The 23461-nt window shown below is 42.4% G+C and overlaps 1 protein-coding gene across 1 annotated transcript in view; it reads right to left on the bottom strand.

The window, feature by feature from the left end:
• Nucleotides 1-8498: 8498 nt before the first annotated feature.
• VWA8 (von Willebrand factor A domain containing 8) overlaps nucleotides 8499-23461 on the bottom strand; it is a gene marked incomplete at its 5' end in the record, with an annotated part of 184294 nt that continues 169331 nt past the window's right edge. Inside the window, 3 exons of the mRNA XM_080376822.1 lie at nucleotides 8499-12283; nucleotides 14717-14955; nucleotides 16146-16244. Of these exons, the coding sequence (XP_080232948.1) occupies nucleotides 12175-12283; nucleotides 14717-14955; nucleotides 16146-16244 (447 nt within the window). The 3' untranslated portion in view covers nucleotides 8499-12174. The remainder of the gene's footprint in view (nucleotides 12284-14716; nucleotides 14956-16145; nucleotides 16245-23461) is intronic.

The raw sequence follows: 23461 nt of genomic DNA, 5'->3' as shown, positions 1-23461 counted from the left end.
CCCCCCAGCTTAACTCTAAAAATGTTTTTAATAAAGGATAAGGTGCTGGCTCTGAAGACTTTCGTCTTGTGTACCACATGGTGGATAAAAGCACAAAAGACGCTTGTAAACAGGAACGTTATTAAACGTTATTAAAGGGGTTGCAGGACCGAGGGCTGCACCTTTCAGCTTCATCGCGGGAGAACCACTGCGATAAAACTTGGGTTTTAAATTAGGCTATGGCAAGCGGGTTTAAACACTGTCAGTGTTTTTATTAAATGGGTAAGCACGGAAACATTTTCTTAACTCATGAACACTTGGTGAAGTTGTTAATTGGTTTTAGGTGCCTGCGAGTGTCTGGGCATTGCACTAATTGCTCGCTCCGTTTTTAGCCTATGAACAGTGCCGGAATAAACGTCCCTTGGAACCAAGCCTGAGGACGGATAACCACAACACAAGAGGGTTAGGCACAGTTTTTCCAAGGAACAGTAGCCAAGATCTTGGGGGAAAACCTGCCAAAATCATCAGCTGAAGTAAGTAACTCAAGAAGGAGCCAGGCAGGTTTCCAGAGCTGCAGGGTATGAGGTAAAGCCATTAACAGGATTTTTGGTTTTAAGATAATGAGAGATTGGTTAGTGATTGGGATTTCCTGGACTCACAGGACTTAGGAAAATCTAGAAACCCGGACATGGATGGCTTGCCTGGGGGAAGAGGGTGCAGGGGCTGCTCCGTGCCCACCACCAGCCGTGGGAAGGGTGAGGTCCCCCATGCAGCCTGGCCCACCCACCTGCTTGGCAGCCATGGCGCAGCACCTGGTGGTCTGCACCCGGAAGAGGATGGGGTTCCCTCCAAGGCAGGGGGTCTTTTGGGTGTTTTTGTTAAATCCCCTATTCTTCCAGTTATTTGGTGAAGGGAGCTGCTTCTTTTCAGGGACAAAATGCACAAAACCCAGTCAGTCACCACGAGGGCACAGCGGGGTGTCACTTGCAAAACTTCTGGGATTTTAATGCCAAACTCTGTCCTTCATTTGGAGGAGCTGGTGGGAAATTTTTGATTTTAAGGATTTTCCAGCAGGGTTGTGCTAAAAAGATGGAGGAATGCATAAAAATGAATTGGTCATTGACTGTGGGGTCTAAGTCTGGGCAGACCCAGGGACAGGTTAGTGTGTGCTAGCACCCTGCTGAATAGTCAGCAGGACCTTGGATGATGGATTAGACAGCCTACCAAACTTTGCATTTGCCTGTGCCCTTAGGTTCCTTCTACTTTTCTGTATGCTGGGGGCTGAAGCTGTCCCTCTCAGATGCAGGATGGCAGCCCTTTTGTGCTTGGTGGCTCCTGAGTGATGAGAGCCAACGTGTTTTCCATGCTCACCAGGAGAGGAAAGAAATCCCCTCAAAATCCTCTGCTGTCTCCTTGTTTTTGTTTTTTTTTTTTTTTTTTTTTTTTTTTTTTTTAAATATACGTAAGGAACACATAGCATAAATGAACAGAACCTGTCAGCCTAAATGAAGAGATTCCTCTTCAGATGGGCAAGCAAGGTGGAGTTGGACTTTTCCGAAAGCACTTTGTTACAATGAGCTTGTGCCAAAACTGGCATGTGGGTAGCATTGCATCTGGCTGTGCAAGCATTAATGTGATCGTAGGATGCTTCTATGCTTTAAGTTTTCTCCGTAAGTAAATGATCATTGCAGATCTCTTGGAATTCTTTATGGTAATCAAGAGATTGAATAAATAGTAATAAAAGAACTAGCTTTCCAGAAAAACAAGGTTAAACTGCCCTACAAGCTGTGTCTTCACAAACACCACGTCATCTGAACTGAAGACAAATAATTTTCAAACCCCAACTATGTGTAATGGAACTAGTTAATTTTATGCCTGTGGGTAAATTTTCTCTGTCCTTCTTTGTCTCCCTGAAGAATTTGCTTCATCTTGGTGCCTTTCAGTGTGAACCAAGGCTCCATGACTGATGCAAGGATACTGGGATTTTTAGTTATTAGAAAGGGGTATTCAAATACTCAAATATTTGTATGCATTAGCCCTTGCCTTGTTAAATTAAAACTGCCTTAAACATGGGTTTGTTGCAAGAATCTTAATTCCTATCTTGACCTAATGCAACCCTGTGCCGTAACACTTTGATGCCCTCTGAGAACGCCCTTGCTTGTTTCATTTCCCCCCACCCTTTTCCGTATGAGGGATGCCTGCTTTAGGGGGGCTTGGGAACGTACTGGCGTAACATCCCTGGTATGGACAAGGCTGGCTGAATAGCTTCCACAAGAAAATATCCCAAATAACAAGGTTAAACCCAACGAATTCTCCCCACTTTCAGGGATCCCATTCAAGCAGGAGATAAGAAACGGGAAGAAATGTCTATGATGAGAGCTATACCCTAAAGCCGTGGAGGACCTTAGTGGTTACATCAGCAGTTAGGTCCGTGGGGGCTCAGCACGCTGGGTGGAAAGCTGGTGGCAACAAGTACCGCTGCCCGGAGGGAAGCGGGGATTCGGGCCTGGAGACCGGTTCCTTACAGTGTGGGTCCAGGTCCATCCAAACCCTTGGAGGTTAAGGAAAATTTCAGGGCCAAGCAAATGCCACTTACCTAGTTTAGGGTGGAGTGTGAAACTCGAGTGTTTCAGAAGAGGTTGATTTCTTTTTCTTTTTAAACCCATAAAGTGTTGGATTCCTCTCTTGAGGAAAAATGACTAAACTTTGACATTCACTGCCTTGCAGACCGAGTCTCCCATATTCACACACATGCTTTTCCTAGAAGAAGTCATCCAGAGAAACAATGTGCCTTTTGTTAAAAGCAGCCGGTTAAGTCAATGCTGCTTTCAGATTCCTCCGTGACAATGGAAAAAGCCTCGTGACCTTTTGGTTTGCTGTCTGCCATCATGTCAAGCCAGGCTGGGCTCTGCCGGCTGGGAGGTGACAGCCAGGATGCCCATACCCCTGAAGAGGTGCGTGTGGTTTCTGGAGTACCACTGAGCAGGTCCCAGCCAAAAGCAGAGGGAGGTGCTGCCCTGCCAGGTGGGATGTGGAGACGGCTAGTCTGGTGCCTGACACCTCTTCAGAGCCGCACTCCATAGCACTTGAGAGGATTAGCTAGAGATGGAAAAGAGCTCTTTTAGGGTCTCTTCTGTCTCAGTCTGTGCCTGGGCACACTTATTTTTGGCCATTTGCTTTTGCTTGCCTCAGCTTGGCTTTGCATCATTCCTCACCTCTTTCTAGCCAGCCTGCTCGCATCCATTTCTGCTCTCATTTATTTTAGCAAAGTGAGTTCTCCTCTCCTGCTTTCCTTCTTCCCTCTTCATTGTTTTTGGTGGGGGCGGGGGTGGAGGGAAGTATCTTTTGACTTTTTGTATGGGGTTTTTTTGAGAATAACTGCTTCCTTTTTTTTTCATCCTGCAAATCACATTACTAAGGCACATTAATGGGGGTGCACACCAGTGCTAGAGAAGTAGGAAGCTTCAAAAAAACCACATGCTGACGACAGTGTCTGTAACGGACTTTCTCCCAGGTGTGCTGTGGGGATCGTGCAAATAGCATCTCAACAGGCTGACGGGACAGTTCGTTATAGGGGTCATGGGTCAATGCAATGAGTTGCTGCAGGTGCTTAGTGTAAATTATTGGCTTACTTTTGAAATGGTTTGCAAAATCTTTTAGCCAGACCATCTGCATGATGCTGAGAAAGGAATGGTGTGTGCGTGTGTGTGTGTGTGTGTTTTAGGGAACTTGCACATACTGGTGGACTGAGATTTACATTGTGTATAAAGTAACTGTCCTTCTGCCTATCAATCCTGAGCCACCTTAGATGGTGTACTAAAGACAAAGGACGATTAACAAAAAAAAAGGCTAACAGACTTTGACCTGCTTTTGACAAGTTAAAGCACCAGAATCTTCCAACTGCTTTGTAAATCATTGAGCTGCATTTATACAGATGTTTTGCTTATATTCTGTGGTTCCAACTGTCGGGTGAACAACATGAGATACTAGTTTTAAATGGTATCTTGGCCTTTGGCAGTATCTAGCTCTTCTCTAACTGAATAATTTACCTATTCATTTGCATGGGGATAAAAAGTCACAGTTGATGCAGAGGAGTAAAAAGTAGAGGAGTGATATGAGGTGTATCGTAGTAAAGATATGAGATGCATCACAGTAAAAAGCAGAGGAGGAAGGATGCTTTATGTTTTCATTGCATTATAAAACTTATTAATAAGTTTAGAGCTATAATACCAAATGCTAAAAAAATGTAAATAAAAGAATTTGTACCTCTCCGCATCTAATGCACAAGCAGCGTTGATGCCGGCCCACATTTGGGTATGCATGCTGCAGGTCAGGGCTTGGCTCCTTAGGGTTGTGGTGTGGGTTTTGTGCTGTGTTAACCCAAATCTTTTGTATTTTAAGATCACCTGCTTCCAACCTGTCCTGCCTACAAAAAACCAAGGAGCAAGGACTGGCTCCTTGGTCTGCTGGGACTATTTGCAGTGACTGCCCCCACTTCACTGTCCCATCTGTCTGTGCCTGGTCTGTGCTCTACTATGACCTTTGCACCGAATCTGTGAAATCACAGCAATTTGGCATTCCTCCCCGTCACAAGCTGTGTTAGCAGAAGCAGCAAATGATCCCTGTCTTCTTCAAATGAGAAGGTAACACCAGAGGTGTTGGTGATGCCACAGGGAGCAGCTGTGATGCTGCAGCCCCACGTGCACCAGGTCAGCATGGTCCTGAGCGAGCTTGAACCGTGAGGCAGGGACCTCTTTCATTGTTGGCTCTTCTTAACATGATTGCCGCCCTCAGATGTCAGCTTACAGCTAGTTTAGCGTGCCTGCCCACTACGAGCATGTTTGCCAGTCTTTGGCTGCCTGCATGCTCAGCCCTTGCACCGTTAAGTTTGTGCTTAAACATAAGTACAGTCCTTAAGCCAGGGTCTTACAGCGAAGATATTGATGAAGGTAAGGTCTCGTTTTTCCTCTTGCATCTGGCTTGCTCTCCTGGAACCCTGCCACATTGAAAGCGGGTCATGTCAAAAAACTGAGGGAGTGAGGAGGGCAATGGCAGCTGTATCTCCAGTATGATCTGCCTCATTTTGGGCACATTAGGTGAGTTCGTACTAAAGGGATGCAGTGAGGTGCTCGGTCCCTTCCCCTCAGTGTGACAGCAGAGAAAGAGGACACGAAGTTTCAGTGTTCCCTGTTCACCCGCTGTTCACTGAGGACCACCACAGCAGAGAGTGGGAGGGACCTGCACAGCAGTTTCAGATAATTCGGATGGGAAAAATTAGTGTCATTTTGGCGCATCACATTTCCGCCACACTTTCTGCTGCTGAATGCAGAGCTCGCGGGTTTTTCATTAAAATGGACTTTGGGCTTTCCCATGAGCCAGAAGCAGTGAATGCAGCTGGCAGAGTCCCAGGTGGACACAACCCCCAGCTGGGGGGAAGGAAGGGGCAGAAGAGGCACAGCTGGCGGGGTCACCGGCTCGGATGGAGGAGCGTGAGCTTCACGGGCCAGGGGAGATGGCTGGATGTCCTTGCCCCTGCACTACCCTTCCCTGCACTGCCCGAGCTGGAGGAGGGGATGAGGCAATGCTAAGGTTGCTCCTTTGCTACCACCAAATGTTTTTGGGATGGGGACAGCATGTGCAATGCTATGACAACAGGGAGCATGTTCCTTGGTTCAACATTTCCCTGTAAATCATGGCAGGGAAGCATCCCTGTCCCTACTCAAATGCATTTTTTTCAAAAACCCCCACATTTATTCATAACTGTCAATTTGGAAACAAGAGTAGGTGACCTTATGGATGTTGAACCAATCCAAGCTGAAATGCAGATGTTAGTGCAGATGGCATGGAGCATGATTTAGTCATGACAACAGCAAAAATATCTGGGTCACCATTCCTCGTATCAATCTCCCATACAACATGTTTTCCTAACCAAGCAATGCTATTTTTGGACTTTTTCCAAACCACCGTCTGCATGTAGTATTGTCATGTTACTCAGAGAGCCTGGCCTGAGAAGTTAACATAACATACTTGTTTAATGATTTGAACTGAAAAGGCTGTTGCTAAGAATGGTTTTGTACCAAGCCCTGGTATTGAAAAAGGACTTCTTTTTTTTCTTTTTTTTTTCTTTCATATTTGTGAAATGTATTTAGTTTATAGGTGCTCAGTGTATGTTTCCACCCTCAGTAAGAGGTTCCAGGGACTGTAAAATTTTGGCTTGTGCTAGAAGAAACTAACTTATATGCATTTAAAAAGGAAAAAGCTCACAGAATTAGTATTCAGGGAACATACATGTTTTAGTGCAGCCCGCATGGCACTGTTTGATGATGTTAACAAGCCTCAATTCATCCTGAACATGTGCCTGGGGTAGGGAAGGAATTTATTTTCTGCCTGTTACTGATGAGGATGCTTAAGCACAGAGGTGAAGGGCTGAAGCCAATGGGACCACAATGGCTCTGACCTGATGCTGACTTTAGAAACAGAGAGCTGTCTCTGAGCCTACCCACCTTGTGTGAGGATGGTTTTCTGTTGCATATGGTCCCAGCAGCGTAAGCCAACGTGCCTCCTCTGCTGAGCCTCTCCTGGCTTTAGGATGTGTTTTTTGTTGTGGATAATTTTATTGCTGTGGCCCTGTCTGGTGGATTTTCCCAGCCCTGCTCCTTCATCTGCATGTTTCCACCTCTCTCCTGACCATGCTTGCACCCGTGCTCAAGACAAGGCAGTTCAGGAAGCTGGACAGGTTGAAAAGGAGGAATTTGTCCTTTTTTCCCCTTCCTGCTCCCTTTCCTTATGGAAATAGGGGAGCTCTGGTGCCAGATTACACCCAGCTGGTAAGGATCTGCAGCCTTGGGCAACCAGGGTCAGGGTCCAGTTTCCAGCCCTACCTGGCTTTGCACAGCTCAGCCTGTCCAAAGCAAAACTGTACGGGATGGCTGGGGCATCCAGGGTCAAAATCTGAGATTGTTTTTTTACATTTCCAACTATTGCTGAACTTCAGTTCTTTCTTGAATAGAATCACACTACAGGTGTAGCACAGAGGACACAATTTTTCTGCATGCAGTCATGCCAGATGTTCAGACTAATGATGCTGTGAGTAATGTTAAGGATATCTGTTTGGGCTTTTAAAGTAGATTTTCATATGCTTATTTATCCTGTCAGAAGTTGGAGAACAGATAATTATGGAAGTTATTCAGATTTTATAATGCTGTCCTCATCTTTGAAAAAAACCCCACAATCACCTTCATCCTGAAGAATGTTGAATCTCTTCCTCAAACCTTCCAAGATACACTCGTTCCCCAGAAAATGTAGTTGACTTTCAAACATTTTATTCAGTGACAATGCTGTTCACATTGTCACAACAATCTCAAAAGCAAAAGCATGTCTGAGTTAGACAATTTGTTACCTGTTTATTTTGATGACATCGTGAACTCTTGGGTTTTTTAACCTGTTTGAAGGCTGAACAATACAAAAAATCTTTCAATGCTTGCAGTATCAGAGAACAACTTAGTTTTCCTCTTTCTCAGGATTGCTGGTCCAGAATAGATACTGTGCATTGCCCTGCAGCAATGTGCATACTGAGAAATAAACCACTGATAACAGTTGTATTTGTGCAGCAATTTTGCAAAAGGACTTTCTAAAACAGCTGAAGACAGAACTTTTCTGGTTCTAAGGATTAAAATGTCTGGTGTAAAGCCTGTCTCCTAGAAGATTAAATCCTTCAGCTGAACCATTTGCTTTGCAAGCATACTTCTTTTCTGGGAGAATGTGTTCGCTACAAACGGTTGTTGAACAATCACACGTTCCCGAGTTAGAGATCACCAGCATTCCCATCAAAAAGCATGGGCACATCAAACAGCTACACCAAGACCATTTTGGATAAAATATCCCTAGTGGCACAGTCCCATATGGTGTGGGAGGCATTTTAATTCAACCGATATGGGAGGCTCTTGACTTCACTGGGCTGTTCCAAAACACTCAAATGCTTTGGGCATCAGTATCTATCATTCACCAACTGTAACACCCAGGGCACCAGGCCAGGGTTAAAGCAAGCAGCTTACCTTGTGTGATATTCAGGGACTGCTGGACAACTATTATATCAGGTAAAATGTCTTCCACATGTAATGGACCATGTAAGATGCTTCCACGTGTTGAATGCTGTTAGTACACAGCAGACAGAGGGGCTGAGAGCGAGAAATGCTGACCTTGCTTCGCTAAAAGGTTCATTGTCAGAACAGAGTCTGGTTTGCTCTCCCCAGATGCTGGCAGAAAGAACAGTAAATGACAAAATGCAAATTGTTCTTTGTGTTTTGTTAAAGATGGGGCCAAAATCGATGTTTTCCCCCAAAGCAGAACTACCTAGGAGCTGAACAACAACTTCCCTTACATTTACGGCAGACACTGAAGAGCTTTACCTATTTTCACTAAGACAGTAGCAATTAAAGCACTAACTAACCCAGCACCTGTTCTAATCTAGAGGTTCTGTACAACAATTATGTTTTCAAATCAGATTTCTGGATTCGATACATGGTTGGGAATTGTATTTTTATTTCTCAATAAATACCTTGTACATTCTCATTTTTATAGGAATATTGCTTATTAATGAACACAATTATGTGCAATAGCCAACACAGCACAACTTCTTGTTTTTTTTAATTAATTGTCCAAATTATTTTAATACTTGTTTTCTAATAATTAACAAAAATATAATCGTAACTGTATAGCTAAAGAAAACCTCTGGTATTCTTGCATCTCTTACCTGTACTCTCAACCAGGCATCAGGGTTCTTTTTTTTGGCTTGATTTTGCACATATAATACAGAATCTAGATCTCCTGTTGAATGCTTGTCTGCTCAAATATTACATCAGTATATCTGATCAGTGACTAGGATCTTTAGTCTTAATTTTATCAGGCTAATAGAAAAGCTGTAGCATGAGATTTGCACTTAATGTTTGACACCTAGTGTTGGTAAAGGAAAGTAGCAGGGCGGGGGGGGGGGGGGGGGAAGACTGCTGGATTCAAAGATTCAAAAGTCCTTCCTACTCTCCTTGCACTTTGTGCTAGCCCATCACTTTTACCCATAGTTGTGTGAAGCTGCTTATGCCTCTAAATGTTGAACGTGCATTGCTCTGACTGAAATGACATCTGCCTGGGCTTTCTGTATTATTCTTGCACCTCAGTTAAATAATAATCCAGAATGACTGCACACTGTTACTAACTGGCTAGTGAGTACGAACACATTCCATATGTAAACAGAACTAGACCAAAATCTGCATTATAAGAGGTAGTTAAAATCACTACTGCTGATGTGACTAATGCTATTAAAGCATTAGTGATAGGTCAGGACCCGCTCCAACCGGCAGCTCTATTCACTCACCCAAACATGCCTTTTCATAAAAAATGATGAGTGTGAAATTGCCTTAACAAACTGTGAGAAGAGATGAAAAATACCTTAAAGGCTTTCCGAGGGAATGAGTGACAAACAGCACTGGCACATGCATTGCAATGAGAGCAGTCGCTGGTGCTGCTGTTAGTTAAACAAAGCCACGTTACTCTTAAGTATTTTACTAATTAAAAATAAATGCATATTAAGAAGCTCTGCAAGTCCCAGCAACATGAAAGAAGAATGTTTGCTGAATTTCTGAGCTGTGAGATAACACCGCCAGTCCTTGTGAGACAGGGAAAAGCACAGCTGTGGCTTTGATTTCCCTGGGGTAGCGGCAGGCATTAAAAGCAGGTGAGCGATGCACGGCCCCAGGAAAATTTTGCCCTAAATTGTTAAAATTTAGAGAGACGCTGTCAGGTCAAATATGCTCTGCAATGAAGCATTGTTAAAAGCAAAACCCAAACCCCCTCCTTCTGAACTGAAAAAAAACCCCAAGAATGTTTCATTCATTTATTCTCCCCTTCTCTCAAAGTCCACTGGGAACTGCTTCTACCCCCTGCCAGCCGCCCTCCCGGCCGAGCCGGGCCCCAGACATCAACGTGTCCTGTGGGCCCATGGAATGTGAACTGAAACACAACAGACATCTCCTGAAACAAAGAATAAAGCCAAACACTACAGGAAGGTAACTTTAAATAGCATGACATGAAATATAATGTGCAGGGATAATAAAACAAAAGGTTTAAAGTTGGATTTACCTTAGCTTCTCTTAAATAACCCTATTTTTATACAATACAGATAACAGTATTATACTGCATGTGAATCTGAGGTGAGAAAGTTTATCCACTCAATCTAGAAAGTGTATGGCACATTTGCTAATTAACTGTAATAAAATTATTCTTTTTTGAAGGACTGCTGGCAATAAAAGCAGAGATGCTGAAGCAATTTCCATGTAAAAAAACCATTTCATTTCAGATTTATGAATATGCCAGTTCTTTATTGCATTTAGTATCTCATCGTATGTTTACAGGACCAAGATATTTATATTTTGAAGAGTACTTCCCCTCAGTAGCCGCATCTGTGTGTATGTGCATGTACATGCATTTGTCCCAGCCAGGGATAACCTTCTCAACCTTCTCCTCCCAATTCCCTTCTCTCCAAACAGGAATTGCATCTTCAACCTCTTTGTTTTCACATATATAGTTATCATAACAATACCAACAAGCCTTTGAAAAATATCTTCCGTCCTCTCTTGCCCTAAAGAGCTTCAAAGCTGGCCAGGCTTTGAAACACATCCTAAATATGTGACATTTTTAATGGTCTGGTAACAATTTTTGCTGCAGGACCGATGGAGTAGAGAACGACCACTAGAAACTGGACCCTTTCAAACACCGATGGTTGTATTTAACGGGATCAAATTGATCTTTATCCCCTCCAAGGATACTGCTCACAGTGCAGTTTGAGCAACTGTGGGATTAAGAGAAATATCAGATGTGGAATATTGCAATTCCTCCTTCAGATTTCTATAAGTACCCTCCCCTGACTTTTTTCTGTTCAGTTACTCTCAAATTAATATCAGCAGAGAATCAATGATGATGCACGCCCCTCACGCCAGCTTAATTAAATCATACATTCAATTCATCAAGTATTCCAATGTTCCTGGTGCAGCACAAGGTATCTATTCTTTAGTAAATAAAGAGGAGTTACTGCCTTATGGGACAAGCCAAACACCAGCCAACTGAATTATAAAATAAGTCTTTATAACTATCCTAGATATTAAATATACCCCAACACAGATATCTTGCTAAAATAAAAATAGATTTTTTTCCTCTTCCTTTATAAAAAAGAACTTATTTTCTCATGCCTAGATCTCTCTTCCAGTTTCATCCTCAGAAGACCCAAGCAAAACAGATCAGGAAGGAGCTCTAGCAAAGCATTAGCAACTTTTTTGTTTTCCAATCAAAAAGGCACCTGCATGTACCGAGGCCATCCCAGGGATTCTGGGCAACAGTGCAGCGGCACAGCTTCATCAGTCATGCAAAGGAAACGTGGCAGTAATTCCCTCCTTGGAAACGGTGGCTGTTGGGTTCTTAAGACCATTTTGACCCTTTCCCCTTACTTTTCACAGGCGGAACTGAATAAATCTATTTTTGTTTTGTTTTCCTTCGTAACAGCCACTTTCTCTAGATCTGACAACTCTGAGCGCTGTGCCTGATCAGATAACGAATGTTTACACGTGACGGTCAGTGTTTCCGAACTGCTCCATTGTTTCCAGCATCCAGCAGTGAAGCCCCAATGCCCATCAGGACAAGAAAGCAACAGCAGAGGAAGGAAGGGTTTCCTGCCTGACGAGAGCAGTCCTGTTTAAATGAGATGGACGCTACTACCCACTCAAATATACACACGCAAGACACTGAAACAGATTGCCTGGCTCTGCCGTGCATAACATTATCAAATCCCAGTGAACTGTGTTTAATAAAACAGGGAGAGATGACACTTGTAGTACTGGCAACATGGCAGGCAGAGGAATGATCACAAGCTGTCCTTTATTTATTTGTCCCTCCGGAAAAACATTCACTCTGCTGCCATCCTGCCGTTTACCTCTGCCCTGCTGCAATTCTTTGAACGCGCTAAGTTGGTTGAGAGATTTTTGGGTGAAATTTTACAGGCCAAACTGTTGTGCAGTTTTGGATAGCTTTGCTGATTAGAGAACAGTATGCATTTTATTAATAACTGTGTTTATCCTCTGTTTTAGGGTTTGCATCTCCAGCTGCAGTGGGTTTCTTCTTTGAATTCACACACCGTGGCATCAGTGATGCTTAGGCACTTGACAACATGGTAGATGTGAAGATCTGCTGCAAAATCTGGGGGATCTCTTTGGTATCCATGGCAATAAAAGACCGACCTGCTGGTAGTGTCCTCTGCAGCCTACGGAGCAGAATGAGGGACAAGACACAATTACCATTTCAAATTATCTTCCCTACCACAAGCCAGGGTTCCTTAAGAACGGATGTTTTTCCTTTTGAATACCTTCCCAATCCATGCTGTTCACGTTGCTTCACCATGCAATTAAAGGCTTGGGAAAGCAGCAGCGGGAGGAAACACTGAGGGCAGCTAAGTCACAGAGGTCCTTCCAGCAGGACAATTAAAGTGTTTCTAGAGATTTCTATTCACGCCCTCTTTCAGACATGTAAAAAATTCCATTTTGTTCAAGGTACCAGTGACCCCATGAGGTATTACCACAACTGGTTTTCTGAGGGCAGCTAGAGATTTACTCTGGAAATGAAGATATTTACTTACTCTAAACAGATTAACACAAACCCACCGCTCTTTCAGTTCAACACCTCCAGTGATTATAAATGTGCTCTTTGTACTTCCTTTTTGAGATCACAGCAGATTAGATGGAAAGATATTTTTCTGCCAATACTAGCCTGACACATTTTTATTCACTGCTAAACCCCACTCCCCACCCCCAGCCCCTTAAAAAAGCTAAACAAGGTGCATGTTACAAACCCCATCTCCCTCATGTCCAGTCAGCAGGCTTAGAATTCATTTTTTCACTCCTTTTTAAAGGAAATTATATGCCACACCATTTCTCCAATGCTGTTAAGTCTCACTTTTAAAGTGAGTTTTCAAAAAAGCTGCAACAGAGAATTCCCTTCTTCTTCCCCCACAGCAGTTACAGGAAGGCTTTGTCTAATTCTGTGCTTCCACGTACACAGAAATGCATTTCAGTGACAGCATTGTGTGCATTTTCCATACCCAGTGAACTAGGCAATTACAAGATCTCCTCTTACATAGCAGGATATGGCCAATGCCTTTTCATTTTTTTATTCCTAGCAGAAGTAAAAGGACTTTTCTAATTATTATCTTTCAGAATGGATTCTCTTCTCATGCATAACGCAGCTCTGATGTACAGACCTGCAGACGTGACTAATGGTGGCTGTGCAGATGTATCTTTCAACTCTTTACTGACTAAAACTATGTACCGAGGGTCAATTTCCTTTGGGCCTTCTCTCATTCTGCTCTAGTTGAAGACTTGAACAGAAGCAGAAAAGGCTTTTTTGTGGCTATACCAGCTTTTTGCCGCATGTACTGGATGTGGAACTGAAGGACACCTGGGACACAATTTCCTTCTTTTCCCCTGTGCCCAAACAATTTGAAGTGAAATTATGTAGCAGCACTAAACATAGGCATATTGGCTCAGACTCCAAAGAATTTATGTCTCTAACACAAGGGGAGTACCCGAGTCAAATTTTTGGCAGTTTTGAAGACCATTAAACTTCAGCTTCTCTTACTTTAATCTCTTTTCTTAGGTCCACACATTCAAACCGCATACTGGACAACGGCAAAGGCACCATGACTCCGTCATGACTGCGGAGTGGTGTTGCTTACAGGGACAGCACACATCCTCCAGTGGGACGATGGCTTCAGGTTCTCCTTTTGGATGCACAGAATGCTCTGCACTAGCTGGCCATAAGGGTTGTCTGCACGGACCCAGAAACCAGTTTCCTCCCTGACACAAGGCAGAAGCTACTGCTCCTTACTAGTAGATAATTGAAAAGAAGAATAAAAAAAGGATGAAAAGCTGGACATGAGCCAGCAATCTGCACCTGCAGCCCAGAAAGCCAACTGTGTCCTGGGCTGCATAAAAAGAAGCGCAGCCAGCAGGTCGAGGGAGGTGATTCTCCCCGTCTGCTCCACTCTGGTGAGACCCCACCCGGAGAACTGTGTCCAGCTCCGGGGTGCCCAGCACAAGAAAGACATTGACCTGTCAGACTGAGTCCAGAGAAGGGCCCTGAAAATGCTCAGAGGGCTGGAACACCTCTCCTATGAAGAAAGGCTGAGAGAGTTGGGGTTGTTCAGTCTGGAGAAAAGAAAGGTCCAAGGAGACCTTACTGAGGCCTTTCAGTACATAAAGGGGGCTCATAAGAAGGATGGAGGGAGACTTGTTACCAAGGGCATGTAGTGACAGAACCTGGGGCATCAGTTTTAAACTGAAAGAGGGTAGATTTAGATTGAACATAAGGAAGCAATCTTTTACAATGAGGGTGGTGAGATACAATGGGAACAGGTTGCCCCATCACTGGAAGTGTTCAAGGTCAGGTTAGACAGGGCTTTGAGAAACCTGATCTATTGAAAAGATGTCCCTGCCCATGGGAGGGCAGTTGGACTAGATGATCTTTAAAGGTCCCTTCCAACCCAAACCATTCTGTGATTTTATGACACTATGATCAAAACCTTATGCAGAACACCAGCACGGGCAACTATACCTAACTTCACTGCAATAAAAGCTTAGTTTATATTTATGATGAATGGAAACGAAGAAAGCTACATTAGGCATAAACCAAATATACTTACCTATCTGCCTGGTCTCCTAAGGATCCTATAAATATGGCAAAAGCATTAACTTGAGCATTGGTGGTCAAGACCTGGGCAAACCTTGATGGCTGAATACCATATCGCTCAAGATTTGCATCACTCAAGACAATAACAAAATACTCGTCAGCCTCTTCCTTGGCAATGTGACGAATGGCATGCTCTGTCCCTTCCAAGGTATGGTCTCCACTCATGCAGAACTGAGCATGGGCATGCATGATCTGTGTACACAGCATAAACAAATGGAAATATGTAAGATAACTTCAGGAGTAAACATTCATTTCAGCTGGCGCAGGAGGGAGTAAATATTCAGTTATGCTGTATTAGGGGATGCTTCTGAAATGTGGACAGTGCTCTAGATACTTCAGAAGAGGCAGATTTCTGTATATAATATGTCATATTTTAAGATAGGCATCACTTAAAAACACAGTGGGTCAAACAATCAAAACACATGCATGGATGTAATTAGACTGGGCTACAGGGAAGGTAAAATACTTTGATCAGCTCCAGTTTGACTAGCTACACTTCTATGTATTTAAGGAAGAAAAAGGGCTTAGTTTCCTAAATACTGTGACCAGCTCCTGCCTGTTTATAATTTGCATTAGACTTCCAAACCCTAGTAGTGTCACAACTATTACCAAATATCCAACTCCTGAGAGTGACAGCAAGTTTTAAAAATGTAGAAACATTTTGTCTGAGCTGTTACGAAATAAATACACTGTTTTCATTGAAGAAGCTGTTCCCTATGCAGAAGGCAAGGAGTTTTAGACATGAGAAAATCCAGTCCTTCTAACACAAATAGCTTCCCATCTTTTAAAAATAATTTTTGGAAGAAGCTCAAATACACAGCTCTAACCTATCAAGCTGCCAACCAGGTAAATCCTAAAATATATTCAATTTTTCTTCATCCTATTACAATAAAAACTTGGTGAATACACTCACTTTGCAATTGTGATTTAACACATTTTTAGTCTAGCATTGACACATTTTCCCACTGCTACTGTGACACATTACTTCTTGAAGGTACCAGGCTAAATCACTGACCTGGGATCCCTCTACAGTTTAAATTAGTCACTTACGCACTAATAGTATCACCATATGATTTAGGTAGAGCTACCTAAATCACTGTATAATGCTTGAAACTTCCTATATCCTTTGCCAGGTAGTCAAAATTTATGACACAGCTGTCCAGAAAAAAGCATATCTAGCTTTTACAATTTTGGCATAATTTGTTTTCTCCCATGTCTCTGAAAGGTCCTGTTTCAGTTTTATGCAAATACACAGGTTTTGCTTTCTTGTCTTTCATCTATTTTACTCTCCTTATGTTTTGCATTCTGTGACCCACCTACAATTTCATCTTTGCAGTCACAAAATCCTTAATTATCCAGCATCATTTATCAGTAGGATTTACCTTTAGAACCTCTAGTCTTTGCTTATTGTTCTTAGGAACTCTGTCACTCTCAACCAAGGCGATGTCAAAGCCATCTCCTGAATGTCCAACAATATCGTACTGCAAGAAAGAAACTTCATCAGTCATCTGTTAGTCACAAATGCCCCTTGGGTCACAATGACATGAGACAGATCAAAGGCAATTTCCTTTCAACAAGAAAACCCAAACACTGTTCCCTGCTTCTGTTTATGAGCTGCTTAAGGGAATAACTTGCAATCTCTCACCGACATGAAAACATGGGAAAGAATTGTTAAATATTGAAATTAAAGAGCAGTTACTTATTTCCATAGTCTGTTTTTCACATCACCCCACCAATTGCAGAGTGGTGATGGCTAAGATCAAGACCTTGCCCTCTCACATTGTGTACGTGTTTTTTTAAAGCAGCAATTTTCATCCTCTTGAGTCTGACAAACAAGAAGTGCATTGTTTGAGAGTAGCTCCTATGTTTGATGGATCTTTTTAGTGACCTCATACTGCTCTGAAAAAAAAAAAAAAGTATTACAACCCTTCTTTTTTTAAAATCAGCACTCCTTATTTTTGTGCATAACAGATCAAAGTCATTGCTGAAAGTATGTAGGGAAGTGAATTCCAAGAGTCTCTGTACGTTTTCAAAGGAGATCATGTGCACATCATTCTTCCGTGAAAGATGCTGCAAAAATGACATGTAGAGTTGTAATAGTTCAAATATCTTGTTGAACAAATAATGTAATATTGGGAAGGCCTTTGTTTTATGTGCAAGTTTTACTGCTGTTCTATGAAAACGAAGACAAGCTGAGTTATGGCAAGGTCCTGCCCTGCCCTTTGTGTTGTGGATGTGGCAGTCACCCCAGGGAGAATTCATGAGCAGGACAAAAGTGGATTTAAACTGTCTACACCAAGTAACAGAGCACAGTTCACAGATCCTGAGCCCGGAGAGACCTGAGCTGGCAATTCCTCAATATGAACATGTCTGTATTTCCCCTCACTGGCTGGCACAGACCTCTCTTTAGCTGACAGGGAGCCCTTGTGCAGTATTTTGCCTTTCTGTTTTCTTTTATTCAAGTACTGCCTCTAGGTCCCTGCCGGGTTCACCATCCCTAAATCCCACATAATCACTTGGTAAAAGGGAGCCCTATTCCTTAATTTTTTTCTGTCTTTTATTTCCTTTTGAAGACCACTTTATTTGGTGTACGTGAGGTCCTGGAGACTGCAGAAATGGCATTCTTTATCAACAAAGCTCTTTTTATTTGTTTCCTTATCACTAATTTGCTTAAAAATATATCAAGGGTAAAAGAAAGCCACAGCAGCTGCAACAACACTTTTAAAGGTGACATCTCCCTCTGCAAAACAGCAAACATGCCACATACTATAAATTATTTCACCCAAGGTAAGACCATTTTATGACAGCCTCACATAACCCAGACTTCCTTCCCTTAGGAAATCTTTATATAATCTAGTCCCCATGCAATCCCATTTCTTTCTGCTCTGTTGGCTTTCCCCATTCCTGTTGTCCTCAGCTCTTCCATTTCTAGTATTTGCTACTCAGCCTCATATAAAGCTTCCAGTCTGATACATGCTTTCTCTTAGAAACCTATTTCTTATCACCAATAATGCTTCAGAATCTCTCTTTCCTGGTAAATATTTAGTTGGTGTTTCTGTCTTCCTCAAACCATTCTCCTTCCTGGAAAAAACCCACAATTTTTGAGACTAATGTTCAGCATATTTCCTAATGAATACAGGAATAAATCCAGAATGTGAACCACATACAAAGAGAGGGTGCGTGCGTCCTGGCATATTTTTTTTAAATACTAAAGATTATTCAAATCAGAGGAACTAAATAAAGCAATGGTTTAATGAAGCAGAAAATATACAGCGCAGCAAATGTGATTCTTATGTAATGTTAGAAATGTCCACAGATCTTCAGGGTAGGCTCTTAATTATGAAACCCTGCACGTCCTTTGCTGAGCAGTTTTGTATTTGGTATCACTTTTAAATCAACAACCTAATTATGTAAAGCAAAATGCTGTCATTCTCCTGTGTAAAAAGAAGGTCGATTCCTTCGTAATGAGCTCCTTCCCAGCACTTCATGGACCTCTCCCACCGGGTGTCCTGGTATCAGCTCTGCCATACTGAGTTCATGAGAACAGACCACACTTTGCTATTTGGGTATATAATTTTGGCTCTTGGCAAATAACAGACCAACCTTTTCTCTCAAAAAGGCTGGGTTTAAACTCAGTTTGACAGTCTGAGTAACGGGAAGTGCTGTAGCTCCTAGATGAAACACCAGAGGTTGACCCAACAGTTGCCCCTCCCCCCCCCACATTCTTGCCCAAGGCAGGAACGTACAAACTGGCTATGGGCAAGGTGAGGCTGAAATGATCTGAGCAAACTATTGCAGGCACGTAGAGGTGTTCACCTGGGAACGTCGTGTCCTGCCTGCTCCCTCCTCAGCTAGCTGCTTATTATTCTCCGTGTGTGCCCATGCATGCACCCATGCATGCGCCCAAGTATGTATACTTGTGTTTAACAGACGTTATCTGTTTCCTGGTTCCTTTGCTGACAGTTTACTATGCTATTTGTGATTAAAAAAACATGTGGTGAGGCAGCAGGCAAGAAGTGGCTGTTTACCTCGTTCTGGCTGATGCATTCTGTGTCAAGCAGGGCCTCCCAAAAAGCAAGGTGAGATCCTGCCATGCTGTGGAAAAGAAGTGCTACGGTTACCAGCCCTCAAGTGCGGCTCCTCTTGGTCCTTTGATCCCCCTGGAAGTCAAGTCAAGGACCAGGAGGGGCCAAAACCTAATGAGTGTGAGGTTGCTTTTGGGCAGCTTAGCTCCCCAAACTGTGAGGCTGGATGAGGATTTGCGCCCCAGCAAAGGAGGGGACAGGAACAGAGCAGCACTGGCTTGGATTGACTTAAGTTAACATAGGACTGCAGCCTGGGAGACGCTCCCTGGGAGAGAGGGATGTGAGCACGCTCACAGCCAAGCTTCAGACATGACAGAAAGATGTTTGCCCAGGGGAATGTATGGAGTTTACTGCAATTTAGGACAGGCATAAAACTGGAGCGAAGAAGCCCAATCCACAAGGGCAAAGGAGGATTTAAATCTCTCACCCAGGTCTTCTTTCAGTAAATGGCAACCTCCTGATTTGTGTTCTAGTAAAACGTACCCTTAGCGATTCAATGCTGTTCTGGCGTGCTCATTTTAAAGAAAAGGTCCAGACAGCTGTGCAGCCCTGGCCAGCTGGGAACACATGCAGGCACACACACGCTTTGCCAAAACCAGCTTGCTTCCTTCGCAGTAGTTAAAGGTGAGCACAGAAAAAGGGCTTCTGAGAAGCAAGGATCCGACGCTTTTTTTCTCATAAATTACATAGAATATATATGGATGGAGTTACAAGTAAGAAAAGAGCTGTGATATGACCTTTCTTGGAACTGAGTTTTGTTTTGTTTTACAAAACAGATTGCAAGCATAGCTCTCAGGATAAATCCAGCAGCAAGATACATGTTTGCTACAGTGCAGGCTTAATTGAATTAATATATTATTGCGGTACACTGTGGCTCATTTTCCAATAGCCTCAGGTACAAGAACTGCTCTATTCAGAGCTGTGAGTACACAACATGTAAACACGTCTCTTGAAATAGCATCATTTTGTTGGTTTCTTTCCTTACAGGCTAAAACCATCCCTATTCCACTGTCACATTTTGCACTGAATGGATGGTTGCTGCTGCCTAAAATGAGTAAAATGGAAGACTTTGTCTTCTGCAGCTGCCATGCCAAAAGGTTTAATTTCTGAAGGCGTTAAAAAGCCGAAAGAAGATGCATGCTGAATGTAAAAGGCAGTGTAAATTAGACAGGCCTCTGCCGGAGGGCTAGATATTTATAAATTTATCTCTTCTTTGGACAACAGTGAACATTCTTCTTCACTAAATTTATTTCAAACTTTTTGTTTATTATTTAAAAGAAACTATTCTGGCAAGCATGTGGAGCACTTCTTTTCCTGAGTTAACAGTTCTGCCTCCATAGTAAACTTTACAAAAGCAGAATGCTGAAACGGGTATATAAACCCTGCAATATCCCTTTAATAGAGCTATAAATAACAATTCAGACTTTTCCTACCAGTTACATAACATACCATTTATTGAGCCACTTACAGTTATTTTAAAGGCTTCATAAAATTGCTGTTGGATAATTGACTGGACATGACTCCTAAATCTGCCATCATGTGTGCAAATGATGGTAATTAGGGATGATATAAAACCATATGGTTTGTATGACAGATGTAATACTACCTCAGATAAAACAAAGAACAAACTGCCCTTCTGCACATTTTCAAATAATTGGCAGCTAAAACGAAATGTACAAAAGATGTTAAGAACTGAATCCTGTAAAATAATTTGCTTATTATAATGTATTTGTGTAAGTGATGCATCCACACATTAAAAGAAGCCAAGGGGCATTTGTAGGAATATATTTAACCTCCATTATTAGGACAAGACTGAGAATGTGGCTTCTATTACCTCTGTCACTCCCACTCTTTAATAAAGCACTTCAGAGGAAGCGTGGATGAGATGACATTGCAAGAGGGCTTTGAAACATGGCTGTTAATTTAAATGGATTTCCCGACTGTGGGAGGCTCATCCCCTTGACAAGGAATGATTCGCTTCCTGCGCTTATAGTAAATGGAAGCAGGCAGGTTGCCCTACGCAAGCGTAAAAAGCTGACAAATACCTGCTGGCAATTGCCTCACTTTTTATGAGGGATAACCTGTTCGGTACAGTCACATAGCCAATACCTAGCTCTTCTGTAGGAGAAGGCAGGGAGAAAGTATTCTCTACTTTCATTCGGTGTTGTAAAGGCCAATTGGACAATCAACATCATCAGTAATACCAAGGGGTACCACACATGGGGAAAGCTCAGCTCGTGTGATGAAACAACCAAGGAAAAGCCCATCTGATTAATTCATTTAGCAGAGAACTAAACCAATAAACCAGCAAAACCGTGATCTTGAGCAAAGGCCAAGAATTGGTTTCCAAAGCCTGCATTGCAGTTAGATAGCAGAAGGGAACTTTACTATATAAATCCCCTTTGAATGCCTTGCTCAACAATCCTGATGGTCCCCCAGGTCCAACACATGTTGTACAAGAAGCCCCTCATATCTGCAGCACATGTCATTGTGACCTTGCAGATGGGGCTACAACAGGAACAAGTAACAGCAGGCATATCTGAAGGCCCCAAAAGTCTATTTTTTTAAAAACCAGGCAAGAAGAGGATAAGGAAAAGGAGAAAGAAAAAAGTGGTAACTACAGATTTCTCACTGCTCACTACACAGTTGTGTGGGTTTCTTTTTTTTCAAATGGTTTCTCTTTCAGAAATGAGAAATGTATGTTATTTTTGCAGACATTTCAGCTTTGTCCTGAGCATCTTGAAAAGCATCAGTGTTCTCAGTGATATTTTAAAACAATCACTGGCTTTTAATCTCTGAACACCTAATTACACTCATTAGAAACTGAGGAACTGGCACGAGCTCTGGCTATTGACTGCATTCATGCAGGTGTGGCAACTACCATACCAGATTATACCCCCCAAAACCTGTATATTCAGGCTAGAGATTTCAGAAATGCTGTTCATTTTTATCAAAGGAACGATTTGAAGAGTCCACTGGCACATGCACAGGAGACTTCTCGTATCGCAGGACTGTGTAATGTAGGTTAAAAAGAGATACTTTAGCCTAATCATTGGATCATGTTAAGAATATAGTTCAAACAGGCCTAGTTAGTAAATGCCTCTGTGCTCATTTTGGGGGATGACTTCAGTGGCCAGTGAAGCATAAGGCCATATCCTGTTTGCTGTCCTAGTCATCTCTGGTCTACTCTTGTAGACGTGCTTTGAGTGAATCAAATCCCAATGACGTAGCACAGAAAGATGTGGAGGAAGAAAAATACTTTTGTTCCCTTGGGCAACAGCAGGTCTGCAGTTGACAGAGTTCACACTGGATCTGGCTAGCCTTGGCTCAAAGGGCTGTTGCTGTCCCCCCAAAGTTCTCTATCCAGTGAGAGAAGCCCTTGAATGGAGGAGAGTTACCTCAGAAGCAGTTGAACAGATACAGAAAGCTGATGACAATTTTTTCCCTTGGTATGTCACCAAAATTTCCAGCATCTTCCTTACCACTGTTATTTTAAGTATAAAATTGGCCTTATAGCTCTTCTGACTCACAGAGATTGTAAGGATAACATCATTACTCCTGTCAAGTATCATCCAAGAGTGGCAATGTTCATATCTGCACATGTAAGTATTTTTATAAATGGTAAGTGGTTGTTAGAGAGGCATATTTACTATTGCAACTAAAAGCATGTTGCGTTATTGGCTCAGCCAAATACAGGCTTTCATCGATACGCAGGGCAAAACACTGGCCAATAGCAACTATTTCCAAGCAAAATATAATAATCTGTAATAGATACATAGGGATTTGAAAGGTAATGAAACAGATTTTAAAATCCCAGAACTGAAGACAGTTCTTAATGATCTTACTAATTCTGCACAGCGGTCTGTCTGTCCATCTGCTTCTATGTGTTATTCCTTTACCATGCACCTGAGGGTCATGTCTGGGTTCTCAGCTATTGAGCTGCACTGGAAATAAGAACAGCTGATTATCTGCCACTACACAACATCTTTTTTCAGTGTCATCACTTCGAAGCCACTGTCCTCTGTTCTGTAAATGCAAAATAATTCATTCTTCATAACAAGAACAGAATGGCTGTCGTAGAACAGAACAAAACAACCGCCTTCTGGTCACTGTTTCCATTTTACTCAAGATTCTATCAGCTACTTGATTTCTGTCTCCTCCAAACTGCGCTGTTCTTGCCTCCTTAGTCATTTGTTGTATGGGGACCCCTCCATACTCTTTGCAATCTTTGTCACCCTCTCTTCTTTTTCAGCTCTACAACAACTTTTGTGCGATGGGGGACCAAAGTTGCAGATGTTACTCCTGATGTGAATGCATTATGGAAGTTTACAGTGACATTCTGATGTTTTCTGCTTTATTCTCTGTCCTTTTGCTAATAGTTTCTAATGTTCAATTAGCTTTTTTTGACAGCTAGTGGGCACTGAGTGTTCAAAGAACCATATAACATAATTGCAAGATTTCTTTGTTGAGCACTAATATATAGCCGAGAGTGAGCACTAATGGATAGCTAAGACTTCTTCATTGTGTATTTAAAATCAAAATCGTTTTCTCCCACCTGTAGCACTTTATATTTAATAGCACTGAACACCAGCTGCCATTTTATTTCCCAGGCA

The sequence above is a fragment of the Falco punctatus genome (assembly GCF_963210335.1).
Source record: "Falco punctatus genome assembly, chromosome: 2".
NCBI lineage: Eukaryota > Metazoa > Chordata > Aves > Falconiformes > Falconidae > Falco > Falco punctatus.
The sequence above is the reverse complement of the archived record's forward strand: the minus strand, read 5'-3'. Positions and strand labels throughout refer to the sequence as shown.